The following is a 19,918-nucleotide window of genomic DNA, read 5'->3' as shown; positions in this document are numbered from 1 at the left end:
AATAATGATTACATGCTGTTTTCGAAGAAATGAATCGCGACGTCCTTTCTTGCGTACCGTAAACGTTGCAAATTCGAGCTTAAAATCGGATCTGCACTTATTATATATATTTATTATTTTTTATTTTATATTATATCATATATATTATTTATACTCTACTTTTTCTTATTCAAGTATGATTGTCCATTTATGTGATGCTTTATTTTATTATCAGTCTGTGAGATACAATCTAATAATATAGGGAATTTAAATTTTATTTTGAGATACTCAAAATATTTGATACAATGTTAATAATATATATTAGAAATTGAAAAAAAATAAATATATTCAATATATTTGAAAATGTTTAAGACAAATTGATTTGAAATTATTTAAACAGTATGAAAGGAGAGAATTGAATTTATTTACCCATTTTTTTAAATTATATAATCCTTTTTAATGTTTTATTTAAAAGAAAGCATATAAAAAGTTTAACATGTAATATTTATTTTTTGAAATATTTTTTTTTTTAGAAACTGCTTTTTAATATTTGGATTTATTTGTTTTTTACAGATTAATATTACAACTCCGTTGCTGCACACTAAAGACTGGTGAGTCTTAAAATATTTTAATTTTTAGGTAATGGATTTGGAATTTGTGAAAAAAAACTATATATCGAGTATATAAGTTTTTTTTCTATTAATTATTGATAAAATTTTTGATCTTTTAAATAAATTATAAATATAAAAATAAGATTAATGTATTCAAATATTAACAAGCTCATAAAAATAATATATAAAATATTAGTGTTGCATAATATACTAGATATCTGTAAAGATTAACATTTTTATGAATATTTAATTACGCAACACTAATATTTCATATTATTTTTATAAACTTGTTAATATTTGAATGTATTAATCTTATTTTTATATTTATAATTTATTTAAAAGATCAAAAATTTAAATTGAAAAGAAAAAAATTATATAATACAATCTCTCACAAATCCATTGCCTTGAAGTAATTTGTAATTTGGGTGTTATGCTAAATTATTAATTTTACATTATTAATTTGTAATTCTACTATTAAATTAGAAATTAATAATGAAAAATAATAATTCTATTGAACGTAATGAAAAATTTGTTATTGATTTAATAACAAACTTACTTAATAACAGTCTAATCTGTTGCAACAATTATATTGTTATAATTACATTGTCTCTAAAATTTTGTGGGAACGCGAGTGTAAAATTATCACTTCGTGCCATTAGTAGCGATAGTTTAGTATTTTATTTTTAATAGTTACGGATATGCATGATTAATTGACAAAAACGCAGTTTCTCTCTTAATGACAATATATTTGTTTTCGGTTTTCGTGACTTTATTAATAGAGCGCATATTAATAGTATTGAGGATAACAGGCAATATATATTACAACCTATTTATATAATTAAGCTATATATACAATGGGAGTAGGATATTTAAAGAAATGATCGTATCCATAATTAGAATACATTTTTTTTGCATCTTCATCGTAGATCGGATTTTCTATTACCATTCTCTTCCTGTGGTGGAAACCTCTCTCTCTCTCTCTTTATCTTAGCGTATTTTTATAACAAATTCTTTAATCACGTATACATTCCATCCGTTCGTTAAGTACATGAACAATGTCATATAATTAATAGTGACAATAATGATAATAATAATAATAAAACGTAATATCAATAATAATGAAATAATATAATAATTTATTTTTCTATTACGTTATTTAATAATACTTAACACTAAATCCTGCTAACGTTTTCCCTTTCTAACTTTTTACAAAAAGTTTCGCTTTTGGTTTTTTTTTCGCGTGTCCATTAACTTCTACTTACAAATCTAACAAACCGAGTTAACCTCGTTTAAGGTTTGAAAGGGTTTGGGACTAGACAACGACATTCCTCATAACCCGATCCTAGTTGATTAACATTTTTTGATATTCCCTTAACTCTCCTCATCCTTTCGTTGAGCGTCACTCTTGTACACGAGTTAGCGCGTCGAGCGTTGCACTAACGAATCGCTGACTAGTTTCTAATCATTACGGCTACTCGACTGTGCTAATTAAGGCACTGGATCACTAAGAGTAGACGAATGTACATTTTCTTCCGAGTTTTAAGAAAAAATCGATTAGATTCAGTGTGTTAGAAAATTACCGCCGATAATCAGGCGGAACACAAAATGTTCGAAACGTACGCTCACGTTTAAAACAGATGCTCTCATCAAAATTGCTAATCGATACAAAAATTATTATTTTTTTAATAGCGATAAGACATGTTAAGCTCGCTCTGTATCAATGAAAGCGATTTATCAATATAATCAATTTACTCCCTTGATCCTCCGCGAGTTCGCATCGCCATAAAATTGGTCAATGATTACTTGATTTAGTACAGCTAGTTAATTAACACAACAAGGCCTCGAAAGTAAGACACTTCGTTGTTCGCTGATGTGCGATTTTAAGGCCACCGCGGCTAGATTAGATGTTTCCGATAATCGTATATCGCGTCGACCATTTTCCTTCTATAAATAAGTCATTCATGATTTTATCTCGGTAAAATTAGTTAATATCTCAACTAGTAATACGCGTTTTATAGCTTGTAATAAATATCGGTATATATATATATATTTATATGTAAGTAAAATAATGTTCTGATAAGCAACAGAGAGCCGAAACAAGTAGTGCGCACGAATTAATATATCGGTAGACAAGTATTTTGGAAGATATACCTTGTTATTACAACGTTCTCTATGTATAAATATTTATAGACGATATCTACATATAATCGATCCCTGAAGTAAAAGAATTATAATTATACATACATGCGTACATACACATATATATATATACATAAATATAGAAGAACGATATATATATTATATATATTATATATATTATATATAATATATATAATATATAATTCTTTTATATATAAAATTAATAATTACATAATAATTATAATTTTATATATATATTTGTGTATGTACACATCATATGCACATACATAAATCGATAGAAAATTCTTATTCATCAAGGAGTTATAAATTTCGTCTCTCGCTTTCCTAAGCGTCATCTTAAAAGTTGATCTATTACAAACATGATCTTTTTCTTCATTGAAAAACGCATGAAAATATAACTTAACAACTTACAGCGCTAAATTTTGTTTATCATTAAGTTTTTAGGGTCTACTTAAAATTTAACTAAAATTTAAAATACATTTTCATCGAAAACGCGCATCTCTGAACTATATAACTGATTCTAAAAACTATTACGGACTTCTCGCATTAATCTTCGTCGATATTTTTAGCGCATTCAGTTAACTTTGCCGAAGATATATTATCGTGTGTCATAGTTATACGAGTGTTCTTCTCTAACGAGAAGTTTCTCGAACGACACCGTTAAGATTTACAGAAGTCGTTGCGCGCGAATGATTCGTTTGATTTAGGAACCACCGACGTAAATGTATAGGAGCAACGAATTATAATATGCTCGATGAATTTAAATATCAAGTTACGTAAAAATCGTAACGTGCAATTACATTTCAATACATCGCCCTGTGTCGTAACATTTTGAGATGCAAATCAAATATTAAAATAGCGCTAGGTTCGAAAGCTAACAAGCCGTTCGCGCGCACATAGCTTTTTGAATACAGTTCAAAATACATTCAATAAGCCTCTTTTTCGGCTCTCGAGTTCCGAATCATTCGCATGTCGAGGATCACTTTCCCGAACGAGCGATTGCGTCAGCTCGTTATAAATAATTAAAAATCGTAACTCTAATCGTTGCGTCTTTTCTAAAGTTCCGCGATATGTTGGTCGAGCGCGCCAGTGTCGGCTCTATGGGAGAAGGGAGAGGAAGAGATTAGATCGGGAGGGAGGAGGCGAAAAGGGAAGAGTAAGAAATTGTTAGCGAGAAATTGTGGGTCGCCAATTCCGACGGAGGCCTGTCGAAGCTCATCCTCTTCGCCTCTTTGCGGCTCTCGCGAACGGTATTCCGATATACGTACATTCGCGAGACGTGATCAGGAACATATAGAAATCTCGAAAAATAACTAATAACGAGGAAGATGATGAGCTGATCCCACGAAGACGACAATCGCGGGATCGTGTGTTTCGTGCAGCTCCTCTGTCGCCCCGTTTCTGCCTCGTAGAAGGCTTCAGCTGCAACTATCTCGTCGGCGGTCTAATGTTAAAGCTTTATTGCAATCTGGCCTCCTGAGGTGTTGTCTGATACGGTAAGCCCGGGAAAGCTGCTCCAGCTGCCGTTGCCGCCGCCGCTGCCGCTGCCGGCAGTCCTGCAGCACCTGGCAGAGTCGCATACGTGTACGGTCCCACGTAACCCGCCGCGGCTGCGTTAGCTGTAACGAGAAAATTATTTCCCATGAACATTTTGCATGTGTTATTTAATGCGTGTAACATTTAAATTTATAATCATTTTCGAATGAAACTTTTTCATTACGGAATTCTCGTTAAATTCATCCAAAATTTTACACGAGAGATGATAGCACAAATCCAACATACGTGTTCGAAAATAAAAATATCGTTGATACATAATTCCTTGATACATAACAAATCACAGAAAAAGCACACGCAGGCAATTTGTGCGTGTTGTAAATTTTATTTTGTGCCTTATAGTTTTCTCCTTGCAGTGCTATTCGCTTGTAATACGTAAAGCGGATAGTGCTTTCTCTCGTTGACCACCATAACTCACCGCGAGAACACCGCCACCATCACCACAGCGCAGACAGACTGACACATATTATGCGTCAATTTTATAGTTCATGAAGCACATGCAATATTTTCTCCTGTTCATTGTTCATCCATTTTTTGTGCGTCGAACAATGAAGAGATTTCGTGCGCGAACGTATAATGTTAATATAAGAAATATCTATATGTACATAATAGGGAATCTCATTTTTCTTATTATTTTACATATCTATTTTATAAAATAATTATATATGTTATTTTAAAAATAAAGATATGTAAAATAATAGGAAAAGTGAGATTCTCTATCTTGTAGTTTGAGAATCTTTAAACTTACTGCCTCTGCTTAATTGATACTGATACGAGGATTGCAAAATATTCAATGTTCGAATTTGAAAGAAAGCGAAATGTATATATCAACACAAAAGATGTAGCAGGATTCCCACGAAGGATCCGTCCGGAAATGCTCAAGGCTTTTGGAAAACGCAAGGTGTACGTGTATGTGTGTGTGTATAGAATAAGCGATACTTCATTGCATTCGCTTCGTGACGACATACATCCCCGACATCGGAATTATTATTCCCCTAACCATGCATAATTTGGTGCGTAGCAAAAGCTGCACACATCAGGTTACGCGTTTCCCCAATTCAATTCCCTTCGCATTATCCCCGTTGTTATCCCCCCCCCCTTCCCCGAACCCCTTGTGAAAACGAGAACCAGATCCTGTGAGAACCCCGCTTTGCGAGTAAGCAACTACGAACAGGCCCCCGAGGAAAGTGCGGCGCAACCCTCTTGTCTCATCCCTCCCCTATCTTTAAGATCTTCTACCGTAATCACGCAGCACGGACGGCAGAAATTGCGGTAGGAGAGCTTTCTCCAACCGTTGCTGCTGATGCGCCAACGTCGCACCGGGTCCGTTTTGCTGTTGCTGCTGTTGGTGGTGTTGGTGGTGGTGTATCGGATAGTTGCTACCCTTGCTCTGGACACTATTCAAACACGTACCAGCCGCGGCCGCGGTGGTGTACGGATACGCCTCGGCGAAGTTGTACGAGGTGCCCGGGTAAGTCGCGGCGGCTGCCGCCGCGTTCTGGTACTCGTAGAACTGCGATGCCGCGGCGACGGCGGCTGCGTGGCTCAACTGCGTCGTCTGGAGCGGTACCAGACCACCTGGCGCCGCAGCCGCCAGGTAGGGCGACTGGTACACGTAGCTCGGTGGTACCCTGCAAAAGCGAAAATGACCGTTAGTTACGGAATGTTGATGCGACGTCGAACGCAGCGACACTCGAAGATCTAAGGCGGCGGATGTTTGTGAATTAAATGCGACACGCACCGACGGCGAGATTATATTTCTTATTTTCTAAAGAAGAAAAAAAAGAGAAACTGAAAGAAGCGAAACGAGGTTTTGTACGATCGAATGCTCCATTTCGTGTTTCGTGCGAAATATTGTACGAACGTTAACAATTTTACAATTTAATCTGTACAAATATTTTCCACAGATATTTTCTATGTCAAGCATAAGAATTATTGTCTGTAAATATCTTACTCGTAGTTTGTCACGATATTGATACCGCGAAAAAAATAAAACGCCATCTCCTTCGTGAAGCAATAATTCACAAACAAGTACACCTATTTTTGAAGCGATCGAAAGTCATCGAAGAATATACTAGAATATATTTATAGCTTCTTTTCGAAAAAGATGCAACGAACAAAAATCTGATAACTTTCGTTCACTTCAATGATATACTTCTCTCATTTTAGGAAGGATAATGGAATTGGGAAGGAAAGATAACGTATAGCAAATGTTATGTCATAATTAGGTGTAGGTGTCTGTGTGTGTGTATAAGAAAATTTTCTTCGTGCAACGTGTGTTTTAACGTACAATTCACGATGTCCATTATGGATCGCCAATCGGAATAAATATTTGAAAACTCGTCTGCCTCTTGATTGTCTTAATGGTCGTAGATATAATGGCAACGATCATTAAATGTCCCGGGAATCGATATGGCAAAGACGAATTCCGCGATATACGCAACCGTCGATTCTACATCGTCGATTCGTCGGCACGAAGAGCATGCGCGGCGAAAATATGCCTTCTTCATTGCGTTTCGCGTTACAAGAAGATTCTCGGCTCCGACGGTCTTTCGCTCTCGAGCAGCTCTCTACCAACACCAAAAGCACGCAACACCAAACGGCAGAGTGAGCGAGGGACCGAGTTCTCTTCAACCGATCTTCGCGCATATGTAAATACGAACGATCGGATCAAAAATGCGCTTCTGTGTTTCGACATCAATCGGTATATACGCGTGTGTATGTATGTGAGCGAGAATATTACAAGTGTACAGAATATTTTATTTGTTCATGTGTTCCAAAATCGCATATCTTCGAAAAATTTAACTTAATCGTATATTTAAATCAAACTATCTTTTTTCTGTTCTTTTAAATATATTTCCAAGCTATGCGATCTCGGACTTGTGATAAAATGTTCTGTATATAAGTATTGGAAATTGCGCACTTTCTCTTAGCTATGAATTCCTGCCAAATCGAATCGGATGTTTTCAACGCCAATTCAATCGAAAATTATCAATTTTAAAAATCAATAATTTCTTAATTTTCGTTATAAATTAAATATCTTGGTATATAATTAAATCGAGAATTAAAATTTCCTGTTAAAGCGAATTTAACTTAAAATTAATTGAGAAATTGAATTTTGTTTTTTCTTAAACTATAATTCATGAAGATTCATTTATTTTTTATAATAATTTTAAGTTCTTCTAATTCGATCTTCCATCAAATCTTTATTGAGAAAAAAATTAACATCTTATTAGCGAATTCATTAAGAACTGAGAGAAACTCGCGTCTTCTAATACCTACTGTATATGTGTGTACAAATGTGCATGTCCATGCATTCTGATGATGTGCAATGTTATACAAAAAAGCAATCATTAATTAGAACATAAAATTACATTTATCGTTCCTATAGGATTTGTCATTTTTCTTGTCAAAACATATTTGAATAAAATTTAAATATATCAATATCTGGCACTTGAAGAGTTTGTACATACATATAATCAAAATATTAGTTCGATAAATTTCATTACAGAAAATGTACAGTTGTATTTTACTTTCAAAAAGAAAATCATATTTCTGTGAAAAAATGAAATCGACTAACATCAGGATGCACAGCAGAGATGTGTAGGTATGTGTGCGTGCGTGCTCACGTTCGACGGATATTTCGTTGGAAAAGGAAAGGAAAGACGGGAAAGCGGAAGGAAGCAAGTCTCGATGTGAAAACGGTAACGTTGCTCTCACTGTGGTATCAATAATAAAGGCGAAAAACGTACGCAACAATCCAAGAAAAAAAAAAAATCTTCACGTGTTGGCAAAACAACAGCAAACCAACGACAAACGTGTATGTAGGTGACTGCACGAAATATAAATACTTCTCGGCACACGGCACACGATTATCTAACACCAACGTTAGTACCTAAATTCACAGAGATCTAAGGAAACGTCTCGAGCTCGCTACTATTCGATTTTTGCAATCTTTGGATATTGTAGAGTATTCCCAAAATAAGATACATATATATTTTTATAAACACTTCACATTCTCTGTGCAGATTTAGAAGATAAACTCGATATTCTTATTTAGATTATTACTTAAATTATAGAATAGAAAAATAAAAAATTGAATTATTATTTTGCCACTTGTAATATTTTAGTGGAAAAATAATAAAAATGTTATCCTATATACTGAATACTGGCGTGTTAAATGTTACAAAGTTTCAAATTTTATTTAGGAAAATGAATAAAATGATATCGCGAAAAATTTCTTTGTACAACAAGTATAATGTACGTTTACGCGTTGTATTATATCCAGCTACGTTACGTTTTGCACGTCATTGCAACGACGAGTACAAGCATTGTTGACTGCATGCATTCATGCATGTGTGCATCGCATTCGTTACGCATTATATAATATCTTTTATCAGTTATATTCGATCTTAAAACCGAGTCGTCGAAATTACATCACTGTCAGGTTGTTGCATCTCCTAAATCTGCGACAAAGTACATTTGAAAAAATATAAGACGTCATTTAATTCAGATTACTCCAGTATATCCAAAATTTCAGAAAAATCGACGCTACACGTCTCAAAACGTATCCTTACGAAAGGAAGAAAAAAAGATAGTACATCTCACGGCAGTGCCTCTGTCTCCCTTACACTTTCTCTGTTACTCTTTGCTTTTCTTTACTCTCCTCAAATAATAACGCGCGGAAGATTCCCGACTGGCGAGCATTCTTCGATCACCCGCGAAATTTGTGATTCGCAATTGTTTCTTATCGATCGACGTGTATACTCTGCGAATACATAAAAATATATGGGATAAGTGAATTCGTTGTTCAAATTTCTGTGTACCGATGTGCTTTAAAATTAACAATTTGTCATGTGTAATATTATTTGAATCATTTAAATATTGTGTTAATCAATATAATCAATATTTTCTGCATATAATTTCTGAAATTTTAAAAGTTTTGATTTAATTCATTTGACAAATTGATTAAGCGAATATTGGTTTAAAAAATTGAATATTTAATTTACGAATGTGAAACGAAAACATTATACATTAAAAAATATGAGCGGATTTATATGTGAAAAATTAACAGATGTTAAATTTCCGAAAATGTGAACAGACAAATTGACCTAAGTTTCGAAATTCTATTTTGAAGTCAAATTTGAGATTACAATTTCACATACAGTCCAATCGATATTGAGTAAACCTAGTTTCGACACGCGATCTTAATAAGCTGTACTTATAAACACATGTATACATAATCGATTATTAATGGAGAACTAAGGGATATTCGATAACTGATTAAACGGTAACGAGCGATACCGTGGAGTTTCGAGATATCGAAGGAGCCCGACCTCTTTCCCAGAGACAGCCCTGAACTTTTTAGCGGATCGATAATAGCCAGTGTCCAGTCTGCGAAGGAAATCAATATGTCGTCCTGTTGGCTCCGAACGGCAGAGCTCCTCCGCAACGTCGGATTGGTGCCCGGTGACCATTATCACACAATCGCAAACAATCGAGAGCGCTTCGACACGCGTGTCGTACGTCGCTTAATTCGAACGAGCATGTCAAGTCGCGTGCTGCAACGGCGGGGAGGGAAGGGAAAGAATCACAATGGCAGTAGAATCGACGACCTTGAATTGGAGCTGTCATCCAGGATGGATGACCACGCTGGTCGATGAGCATTACATGACGCGAGGAGGGCGAAATTATTATAAAGATAAAGGTCGAAAAAAGAAGCGACACATGTCGTTGCGTTATAACGCTATAGTGTCGCATTGCGGACGAGCGGCGCTTTTATCTGCACCATTCGGAAGAGGATCCGAGCGAGCGAGAATCCGATTTTGCATGACGATTTGCAAAGTGAATTGCATTATCCCCGGAACATCGAAGCGTGTAAGAAAGATGTAATGAAGATAACTGTTTTAAATGAGCGTCCTTAGGTAGGAAAAATGCGCTTTTATTCTCCTTGCCATACTCCAAGAAACTATGTAATCTCTCTCTTTCTTTCTTTCTCTCTCTCTCTCTTTCTCTCTTCCTCTGTGTGTTTGCTATAATATAACTTTTAACAATACAAAATATTTATTCGCATAAGATTTAAAAGAACAAAGTTCGCGTTTGCGAAAAAAAGATAAAGTCGACGTCCTTGGCGCGACGAAGTGCGCAACTCGAGGAGCATATAGGAATAGAAAATTTATGCACTGACGGTATGCACTTTTTTTTATCTCAGTCTCAGTTTTAAAATATTGGCCTAGTCCAAAATATTTCGCAAATTATCCGCGATATTATCGGAGCGTCTCGACGTTCTTAAGATTCGCGGGAGAGTATAGAAAAATAAAAATAACAGAAGCGTGCCATGATAAATGACACTCGACACGTTGCGCGGCAATCGATCTAACTGTACAAACAAACGCACGGAAATTAATAGGAGTATTGCCAATTTTATTGACATCGAAAACTGGCAGCCACCTGCTGGACTTTTCCCAGTGTCTCGCACATACACACAAACACAATACTAAAGATTAATTGATGAATGATCGTTGTAAAAATATCTCGCTTGTCTTTCGTTTTAGATTTTCCATTGACTCATAATTCCTGTTAACTTAGAGGAATTCACGAACAAAGATAGGAAACAAAATTTTTTTCAAGTTGACAAATGCTGGAAGAAATCTATTTAAAGAAAAAAATAAAAATGTCTGAATATATTTATTATTTTCTCAAGAAAGCAAAGTTTTATTTTAATAACAGCTATTTAATTAGGATAATTATCATATGATTGGAATAGAATATCTATAGATGTTTAAGAAAAATGTGAAACCGCGTGTTAATCCTCCATGAGAAAAGAAATTTTTGTTTTTATTATTGGTCCAGAATTATCAGGTTGCATCAACGTTTGATATTTTGCATGGTCTGAAAACAAAGCCGCGGCACAAAAGAACAGGCAGCGCGCGAATGACGTACCCTCCTTCGTACGTCTCGCTTTTCCATCGCTTTTTTTGCTTCTACATTTTCCATCGAATTTATCTGTCGGTCGCATCTCGGCCGAGGTACGTGCATTATGGATGGCTCGCGTGTCCTCAACCCCTCTTTTTCCCATTCTACGTGTTCCATTCTCTGTTCTCCTTGTTTCCACGTGTTTCCAGACCGGCGCGTCCAGATGGCAATTTCCAATCCCAATTACCCCCGTCACTGTTTCCCTCGCACTAAATGGCAAGCACTGAGGAAATCTCATCGAATGCAGAACATCGAGAAAATTATCGCGAAAGACATAATAAAATAAAAGTCAAACACACGGCCGTGGGCTTATATTTTTCTTTTATATAGCTATATCTTTTATTATACTAGCGAAGATTTTTCATGTTCTGGTTGTAATTTCCATAATACGTATAAGAAAGATCAGAGTGTACGATTAAACAGTTACTATGTGATGTTGATAGCAAAAATATTTTTAAATATAATATCAAGAGACCGTTTGAATATGATTGTTGATATGTGTCGTCCACGTGGACGAGAAAATACCCTTGCACATCGCACGTACTCGCGGGAATCCGCGTAATTGATAGGAATATATAAACGATTGCCGTTAAAAATTATGAATAACGCGGGAAAAGATGTCGTGTAACGGATATCTCAAAATATCCTTCACAATCATGATATTCTTGACATAAATGTGTTTAATTTATACAAGTACGTTTGTCCTAACACCGATATAATTACAAACTGTAGATTTTTACTCATATATATTACAAAATATAAAATTAAATTTCGAATTAATCGTTATTGAAACATTATGACATTTATGCCAAGATTTATTATAGTTTGAGAAGACACATGCGAGGAATGAGATTTCCATTAAACGCACGTATCTGCGCATTTAATCGAATTTCAGTGATACCACGACATCGCACGAGCCGGTAATTGTTCCGATAAATTTCATCGGAACCTATATTCGTGTGTACAGACCTAGTAATAAAAGATAGACCGCTAATTGATCGCGAGAAACGCGCCGATCGATTTCATCGCATCAACGATAAGGAAAACAACGGAGGCGTAGCGGACACGCTAATTGCATTCACATCACCGGTTTATTTTATACATGATGACGTGGATAGTCGTGAACGTTACAGATCAAATTAGAAAAAAATATTAATGGTTCTTCTCAGCTTAAACTCCAATACTCACGAATTATTTACGTCCAAAGCTAAAAGCTTCTGCCCAAATCGAATCTCACGATCGTAAAAATATTCTTTAACGCTTAATACACGGAAAGAACAATTTTGCTGAATCCAGATCTGAAAATAATTTTTGTTCAATAGTCAAAATAATTTTGTGCGAAAATCAAAGTGATTGCTAGAATATTAAAACGTTTTATAGCAATGCTTATCAGTTTTAACATTCCAACAAATTATTTTGATGATTCAACAAAAAATTATTTTCATATCTATATTTTTAGCAAAATTTTTAGACTTTTCAACAAAATCGTTCTTTCCGTGTACAAATTAAATTTTTTCTGAGAAAAACTTAATTCGAAATCTAGTGTTTAAAGCATTAAATGCTGTAAATTCCCATCAAGTTAGATATAATGAAAACTTTCATTTCTCGCTAAAAAATTTATGAAATTCGAGAAGGATTTTTATAGAATTTGCTCATCCACAATGCGAAATAATGTTCGTCAAACATCATCCTTCGGCCCGTACTTTCTGTCCTTGAAACCTTCGTGTGGAAACAGGGCGGTCGGTTTTAACAGACGCATAATTTCTACAATGAAGAAGACCGCGTTACGATGCACGACCTTTTACACGATCGATGTAACGTACGGACAGACAAAAAAGCCCGTACATATATATATACCGCATTACGGCGATTCCCGCGAGAATGGATGCGCACGTTTGTCGTCTCACAGCAATTTAAAAAAAAAAATAGCGCTAGAGCGATAAAAATAATGGCAGTTCCGGGAAAAATTTTTATTAGTATTAAAATATACAAATTTGCAAAAAAAAATACGATCGAGTGAGATATGTGCGAACAACAAGCTCTATAAGATTTTTTATCTGAATAGAATATAATGCATTAAAATAGAAATAATTTACACTTTTGTGTAGAATAGAAAATTTAAAAAAAAAAAAAGAAATTTGCTGTCTATATTTGATAAAACCGACCGACATCAATTTTTTAATCACTATCTCGAAACGTTACGTTATAGTTAGGAAGAAAACGCGTTTCCCAGTAATTTTTTCTATGGATATAAAATCGCGTCGCGTCCTGGAATTTCCGCGTCTCCTTGTAAAACGCGAGGCAGAAAAGCCAGCAAGGTGAGGGGCACAAAATAGTCTCGCACAGTCACGAAGAGACCTCTATATCGTCCCTTCGTGACGGATCTAAGTGACCACCCTCGATTTCCGACGCAAAGTGGCAGCGCACTGCGATTAGGATCTCCCGACTTTTCCCCACGTGCATTACCACGCAACTTACTGATGTAGTAGGCATACGAGAGCGGTGGAGGGAGGGGAGGTGAATCGTAGCGACAGGGGTTGTTCAATCAACCCCATTAATTCGTGCGTGCGGGCCGCTACGACCCCCATGGCCATGGGGGCGATCGTTAACGGAGAGAACGATGAAGCGGAAACGCCCGTTAGCGAAGCGGAAACCACCGAAACACCTTGCACGATACGTAAACGACACGCAGGATCCATGATCCAGTAACCGATATTTCTCCTCTCTTTTTACATCTGTATGTGGAAATGTACCAATCGACTCTTGATATACGTGGAAGTTTAATCTATTATCGAAGGATCTGAAAACACGATCTTTCATGAAAAGACGTGGTATCTCGTGAAAAATTTACAGAAATTTCGCTTTATATACATGACAGAGTTAGGCATCTTTATCACAGGTGAAATTTTTTTTTTCCAATCGAATATTTCTGGGGATTTTGAACCCTGTACGAATACGAAATCAATTTCGTTAGTCCCGATGTTAACGCAATAACGGAGAAATACAGTTGAACGGAGAGAGGACAGCTGAGTAAAGAAAAACGACGCTTATATAGGAAACGCCTACTTCGTACAGGCATTCAAATTAACGATACATCCATTTCGTTCTCGGGCGACATTTACGTAGGACAAGGTACATCGGTCAGCGCGTAATCTCGCTATCATCTCCTTCCGTATATACTCGCGCGCGATTAAGTGTGTCACGGAATGCGACGTGGCCGGTTTTACACGCGTGCGGATGCACCGGCGGCGGCGGCGGCACGTGGTGCTCCGCGACCGTTCGCGATCACGCGCGCGTTTCCGCATCGCATGTGAGTGCATGTAAATTTACATGTGTGTACGTGATGTATACTGAATATGCCGCGTCGCGTATCCGTAAAGCCACCTGCGCACTCTGTACGCGCATGTGTGCGCGGGGGCGCAAATGTATATATGCATGACGGGGCCGATGCGCAGTGCACGGATTGTGCGGGCGCCGGCGCCGTGGATAATCCAATGGGATGATCTGCCAATCCTCGGAAAGCAGACCGGACCAATGGTGACGGCGAAGGGTGGTGCCACGGACGATTTAATTGTTCTCGGTAAACGCGTCGGCAGAGATCCGCCAGGAATACTCTGATTCGGCAAACTTACCGAATTAAAGAAACGCGAGACACATGCTCGAGGCGGGGGAGCGAGATTCTTTATTCTACTTGGCGAAAACGGGAAAAAGTTTTAAAATTGTACGCACAATTGATGAAATAATACGCAATAATTGTAAGACTTGCTTATATTGTAAATCAGTCAGTTGGTTTTTTTTTTCACTCTCGAAATAATGCATTAATGCGAATTAAATTGCCCCAATTTAATCGGGCAATTTCTTCGAAGTTAAAGCGCGCACGTGACGAAAATATATTACTTTTACCGTGTTATTCGTATACACGGCGAAAAATAGAGACGACAGATAGACAGCAGTAAATGAGGGAAATTTATTTCTTCGGGGCGTTAATTCGAAAATATAATTTATATTCATTACGAAGTGTGTGACAGTTCTAAAATTTCGTGGGGATCATCCGGAATCGCGCCGCTCTAAAATTCAGAGATGCAAGTTTAAATGCGGCCTCAATGTATTTATGTAAATGCGATACAGAAACGTTCGCTGCTGTCTCGCGGTGCGATGTTACGGCTTGCGTCAGAAGAGCGACGACGACAGGTGGATGGGAGCCGCGGCAATGAAAATAGAAATGGACCTTTAACACCCTGCACCGTTTCATCTCTCCGAAAGAAATGAGCGTAGATCTTATTCCCGCCAACGAGAGACGAGGGCAAGACGGAAATGAAAAGTGGTGCTCGCGACGTTAGAAATCGACTGTTCCAAAGAGAACACGAGTCAATTTTTTTTTTTTACAAATGAGTCAGAGTGTACCATTTCCTATAATATTATATCGTGTATACCATAAGAGATACTAGCAACGCGGTGCCTTTTTCGAAGCGTTTCATGTTTGCTTTTATATACTGAGATATCGCTGAATGTATGTAGATCAAATTAGAGAGAAGTGGCGTAACAGTCAATCCGCAAATGCGACCGTTTACATTTGGTACAAATGGCTATTCTTCAGGGATAATTAGTTCTAAACAATTGTTTCGAAATGGCTCGCTATTCTCGCGAGAAAGAAAAATCGGAGCATCAGGAAGCATTCGTCTTAGTCAGAGATTTGAGTCATCTCTCTCTTAATTCAGTCTTGATTTTCGGTTTACGTGTAACGAATGGGTATAGCAAGCGCGAGCGGAAGTGATGTGCGGGAGCATAAATAAGCGTGGATTTTTCAACGCGGCCCGACGCGGTCGCCTTCGTAAGGACGGTCTTAAATCGCGTTAGAAATCCTCTCGATAGGGCCTTCGAGCGGTGGCGGCGGCTTGCAGTTAGAGAGAAGCTGACATGAGGGACAGGTGGTGCTAAATAAAGACTGGACCGTCGCCAGCGCGGCTGCAAGATGGCCGGCCGAGACGTTCGGCGTCGTCGCTCCTCGTGGTCGTAGTCGTCGTCGTCGTCGTCGTCGTCGTCGTCGTAGTCGTCGTCGTAGTCGTCGTCGTCGTCGTCGTCGTTGTCGTCGGCGCTCGCTTACGACACAAATTTACCAGCACCGTCGGACGGAACCGTCTCTGACGTCTACCACGACGTCCGGACCGGTGTTGGATTTCACTTTTCCACCTACGTTTTGCTAATTCGAGGATGCACGTCGCGAAAGCGGACCACGCATCTACGCCTATGCGTGACGCCGGCAACGACGTTTTTGCCAATAACGCGTGTCGACGTGCTAAATGCGAATTTTCGGGCGATATAGTCCGCGAATGTTCCTCCCGTGACGAAAAAACTTAGCCATTGTTAACGAGGGCAACAGCGCTGCGCCGCATTGCATTCCGCACGCGTGACGTCGATTAGATTTCGTCAATGAGGATAATTTCATAATGGAAAAAAAATTTTTAATTCCATCTAATATATCTAAAGATATAATTAATAATTTTTATTTTATTGCGATATACTATATATATTATACTTACGTTATAAACGCGACGCTTTTAAGTAAAACCGAGCTAAGACTTAACTGACTTTGTTAGAGAATCTACGATAATTCGGATCCCGTAATTTCGACCACGCGAGAGTCAATTGGCCTTTGCATGGGTCTTCGCCGGGATCGCACAAAAAAACGAATCCCCTTCGTATGACGCTTCTATATATTCACACTTCTTTCACGTGATTGCGACACGTTTCGTCGCGAGATTAGGAATGTCAGGACCTCTCCCGCGATCTTTCATTAAGAGGCGAGAAAACTGCAGGGAGTCTCGGATTACTCGCCGTGAAAAAAAAAAATCACCGCGAACAACGATAAAATAAAAAACTACGAGTATGCGTTTGCTTTTTGCGTACGTATGCACATTTTTCCGCAGTCACGATAACGACAGATAAATCAGTAATCTCGGGAAGACTTGTTGTTGCAATAATGACGTCCCTACGATTTGGTATGTGCTGCGAACGATAATTTTCCGATAATGCTAAATTTAAACAAACGACGCCATATTTCCATTCCGCTATCTCTAGAACTGTATGTGTGTATTATGTATATATACCGTGTTATTTGAAAGTCCAAAAATCACCCACGTACAACACCAAAAAAAAAATACAACACCAATAGCGACACCAAGTGTAGTGTAAGCCTTCACCACACACACAAGGTTATTAATATTATAGTGGTTAGCGGATCCTATATAGTCTCGACGGGCATCCCGTATTTCGTGAAAGACACTTCGATCCACCTTATCGCATTCCAAGGAGGAGTATATCTATCTCGCGTCGCCTCTATTTCGAACTGATGTGTTAGCTTAACAGAAATAATTTCGCTCAATCGATCTTCTCGTCCATTTGCGAGCGTGTGCGAATTTTTCTCTGTCAACCACACGACGCGTCACAATATTACCTAATTTATAATTTTTCTGTTCTCATTTAATATCGTAAGTAGAACTGACGAAGTCAGACAGCGAAGTTATTAAGCGGCATCTCTTTCAGAAAGGTTACCTCAATTGTTGATTCAATTGGGTATGTTTTTTTTGCTTTCTCCGCACACAATTTCGATGAAATTTTCGTGCGGCATTGAAGAATCCGACAGGCCAAACGAGGTGAACCGCGGCGATAGAATCGATCGTTGCGCGATCAAAAATTAATACAACGCCGTTCGTGTCTCGGTGCCGGTCGATTTCCGGCGGAGAGACGGAGAAGAGAATCTCGCAGTTGGCGAAATCGCGACCGCGTTTCTCTTTATTCAACCGAATTCCATCGTCTCTTCATCCTTCGGTTCTCTCGGCTGTACACTCGCGTCTACCATCTATCTTATTTCCCGTTTCTCGCGGAATCGCGAAAAGCGCTTTAAGCGAGGCACGAGGAGAAGTCTGCATGGTCTACGTACGCCGAAAGACTAAATATTTATAAGCAATGGCCGGACGGTTCGTTGGCGGATCAGATACGCTTCTTCCTTGGCTTGCGTTAATTTAACGAAGGCACACCTTCTGTATTTCGTAATTTTATACGGCTCTCTATGCCATTCACATTCATATTTCATATCATGGTTCTTTTAATTCCAAAAAGGAAACAATGCAGCCGGATTGATGAAATACGTTTAGGAGTCAGCTTAGCTACGAGACTCGTTAAAGTGTCTAATAAAGTACCTCGTTCGTTTCGACTAAAAAACAAATAACCCAACGCGAGAGGAAACATTGCGAAAATTCGCATCTAAAATTGGAAGACGCTTTACCCTCGCTCTGTTTTAGTATTCCCGCCACCACAGGCAAACCAAGAGAGTAATTATAAACGGAATACAATGTACATGTATAAGAATAAAAATAAAAATAAATGAATTGCCAAAAGGCATAATTTTCGAAGGTACGCTAGTGAAGGAAAATATTATGTATTTAAAAAACTGCTTAAGAAAAGAACCGCTCATAGATAACAACAAACGAGCAACGTTTTTATAATCTCTAATTGCGAACCAACTTTGACCGAGAAAGTTACGTCGAAAATTAAGTTCTATTATTTTTATTTCAATTAATCAACAGTATTGTTCAATATAAAATATATCGTGTTCTTTATATTGAGATTTTTCCCAAGGCATCAACGAGTAAAAGAGAAAAAATTCTATTACAGAAAACTTGCAGTTTCGAAGTCAAGTAGTCTTTAGAGACTTTAAAATAAAATAATTTCTCGATTTTATTCTTATTTAATACCTCAGATATATTCTGAGAACAATTTTTTGGATTGATAGTAGCGTTGTCTCTCGTTTTTCTTTTCTGTGCCTGTTTATAACGAAGAGAAATTCGCCGACCAGACTAAATAACAGACTAGAACATTTCGATTTTATTTTATACGAGCGTCGAACCGAAGAGGTAACACAGTTATCTATACTGCAATTATTACTGCTACGATTATCATTATTAATATTAATCTTAATGCTTATTAAGAAAAAAAAAGAGTGTGAAGAGTGTAAAGATATAATATTAAAAAAAAAAAACTAACACCAAATAACAAACAATCGCAAATCTCTCAGCAACCGCAATCATTATCATCACTTCACGTCAGTTTCACTAAGTAAGAAACAAGAAAAAAAACACAGTCCAAAAAAAGTACGTTAGGAGAAGAAGAACAGGCCGATTCCCCGGAAGATCTTCGCTATGTACTTCATGGAAAGAAATTCGTAGGTACTCATACGTGTAGATTTCTGATACGTGTGCGTGTGCCGCTCTCTCTCTCATTCCCTCTCTCTCTCTCCCTCTCTCTCTCTTTCACTGATCGCTAATACATTTGCCCTTTCTTTTTCTCTTTCTTTTTCGTGTCTTTGTCTCTCTTTCGCGTTAATATGGGGGTCCTTAGAATGGCCCTTGGCCGTCTCAAGGATCTCGGAAAGAGAACTCTCTGCCCGTCTCCTTACGCGCGCGCGTCAGGATGCTGAAACGTCATATATATGGTGTCTTTAAAAAAAAGCTCGTAAAATTACTCGACCGTGACGACTCCGTTAAGCGAATGCCATCTTGGCTCTTTAACGTTGCATTACCAACTACTAATTGCCGTCGTATCCCCGATATTCCCGAGAAATTCTCGCGCAAAATCGAATG

At 37.6% G+C, this 19,918-nt stretch overlaps 1 protein-coding gene across 3 annotated transcripts in view; it reads right to left on the bottom strand.

Moving 5' to 3' along the window:
• Positions 1-2,945: 2,945 nt before the first annotated feature.
• The window catches only part of LOC105462452 (RNA-binding protein 24-like), a 28,854-nt gene continuing 11,881 nt past the window's right edge, over positions 2,946-19,918 (bottom strand). Inside the window, exons 5-6 of one of the 3 annotated variants that reach the window (XM_011709057.1) lie at positions 5,544-5,935; positions 2,946-4,369 (exon numbers count right to left, since the gene is read on the bottom strand). In XM_011709057.1, coding sequence (XP_011707359.1) covers positions 4,209-4,369; positions 5,544-5,935 — 553 coding nt within the window. In that variant the 3' untranslated portion in view covers positions 2,946-4,208. Of the gene's footprint in view, positions 4,370-5,543; positions 5,936-10,800; positions 11,489-19,918 lie in introns of those variants that run through there. The other 2 variants (XM_011709058.1, XM_011709059.1) reach the window with 2 other exon arrangements.

Source organism: Wasmannia auropunctata, unplaced genomic scaffold, assembly GCF_000956235.1.
Source record: "Wasmannia auropunctata unplaced genomic scaffold, wasmannia.A_1.0 LD336099.1, whole genome shotgun sequence".
NCBI lineage: Eukaryota > Metazoa > Arthropoda > Insecta > Hymenoptera > Formicidae > Wasmannia > Wasmannia auropunctata.
Note: the sequence above shows the minus strand (reverse complement) of the source record. Positions and strands in the feature narration are given on the sequence as shown.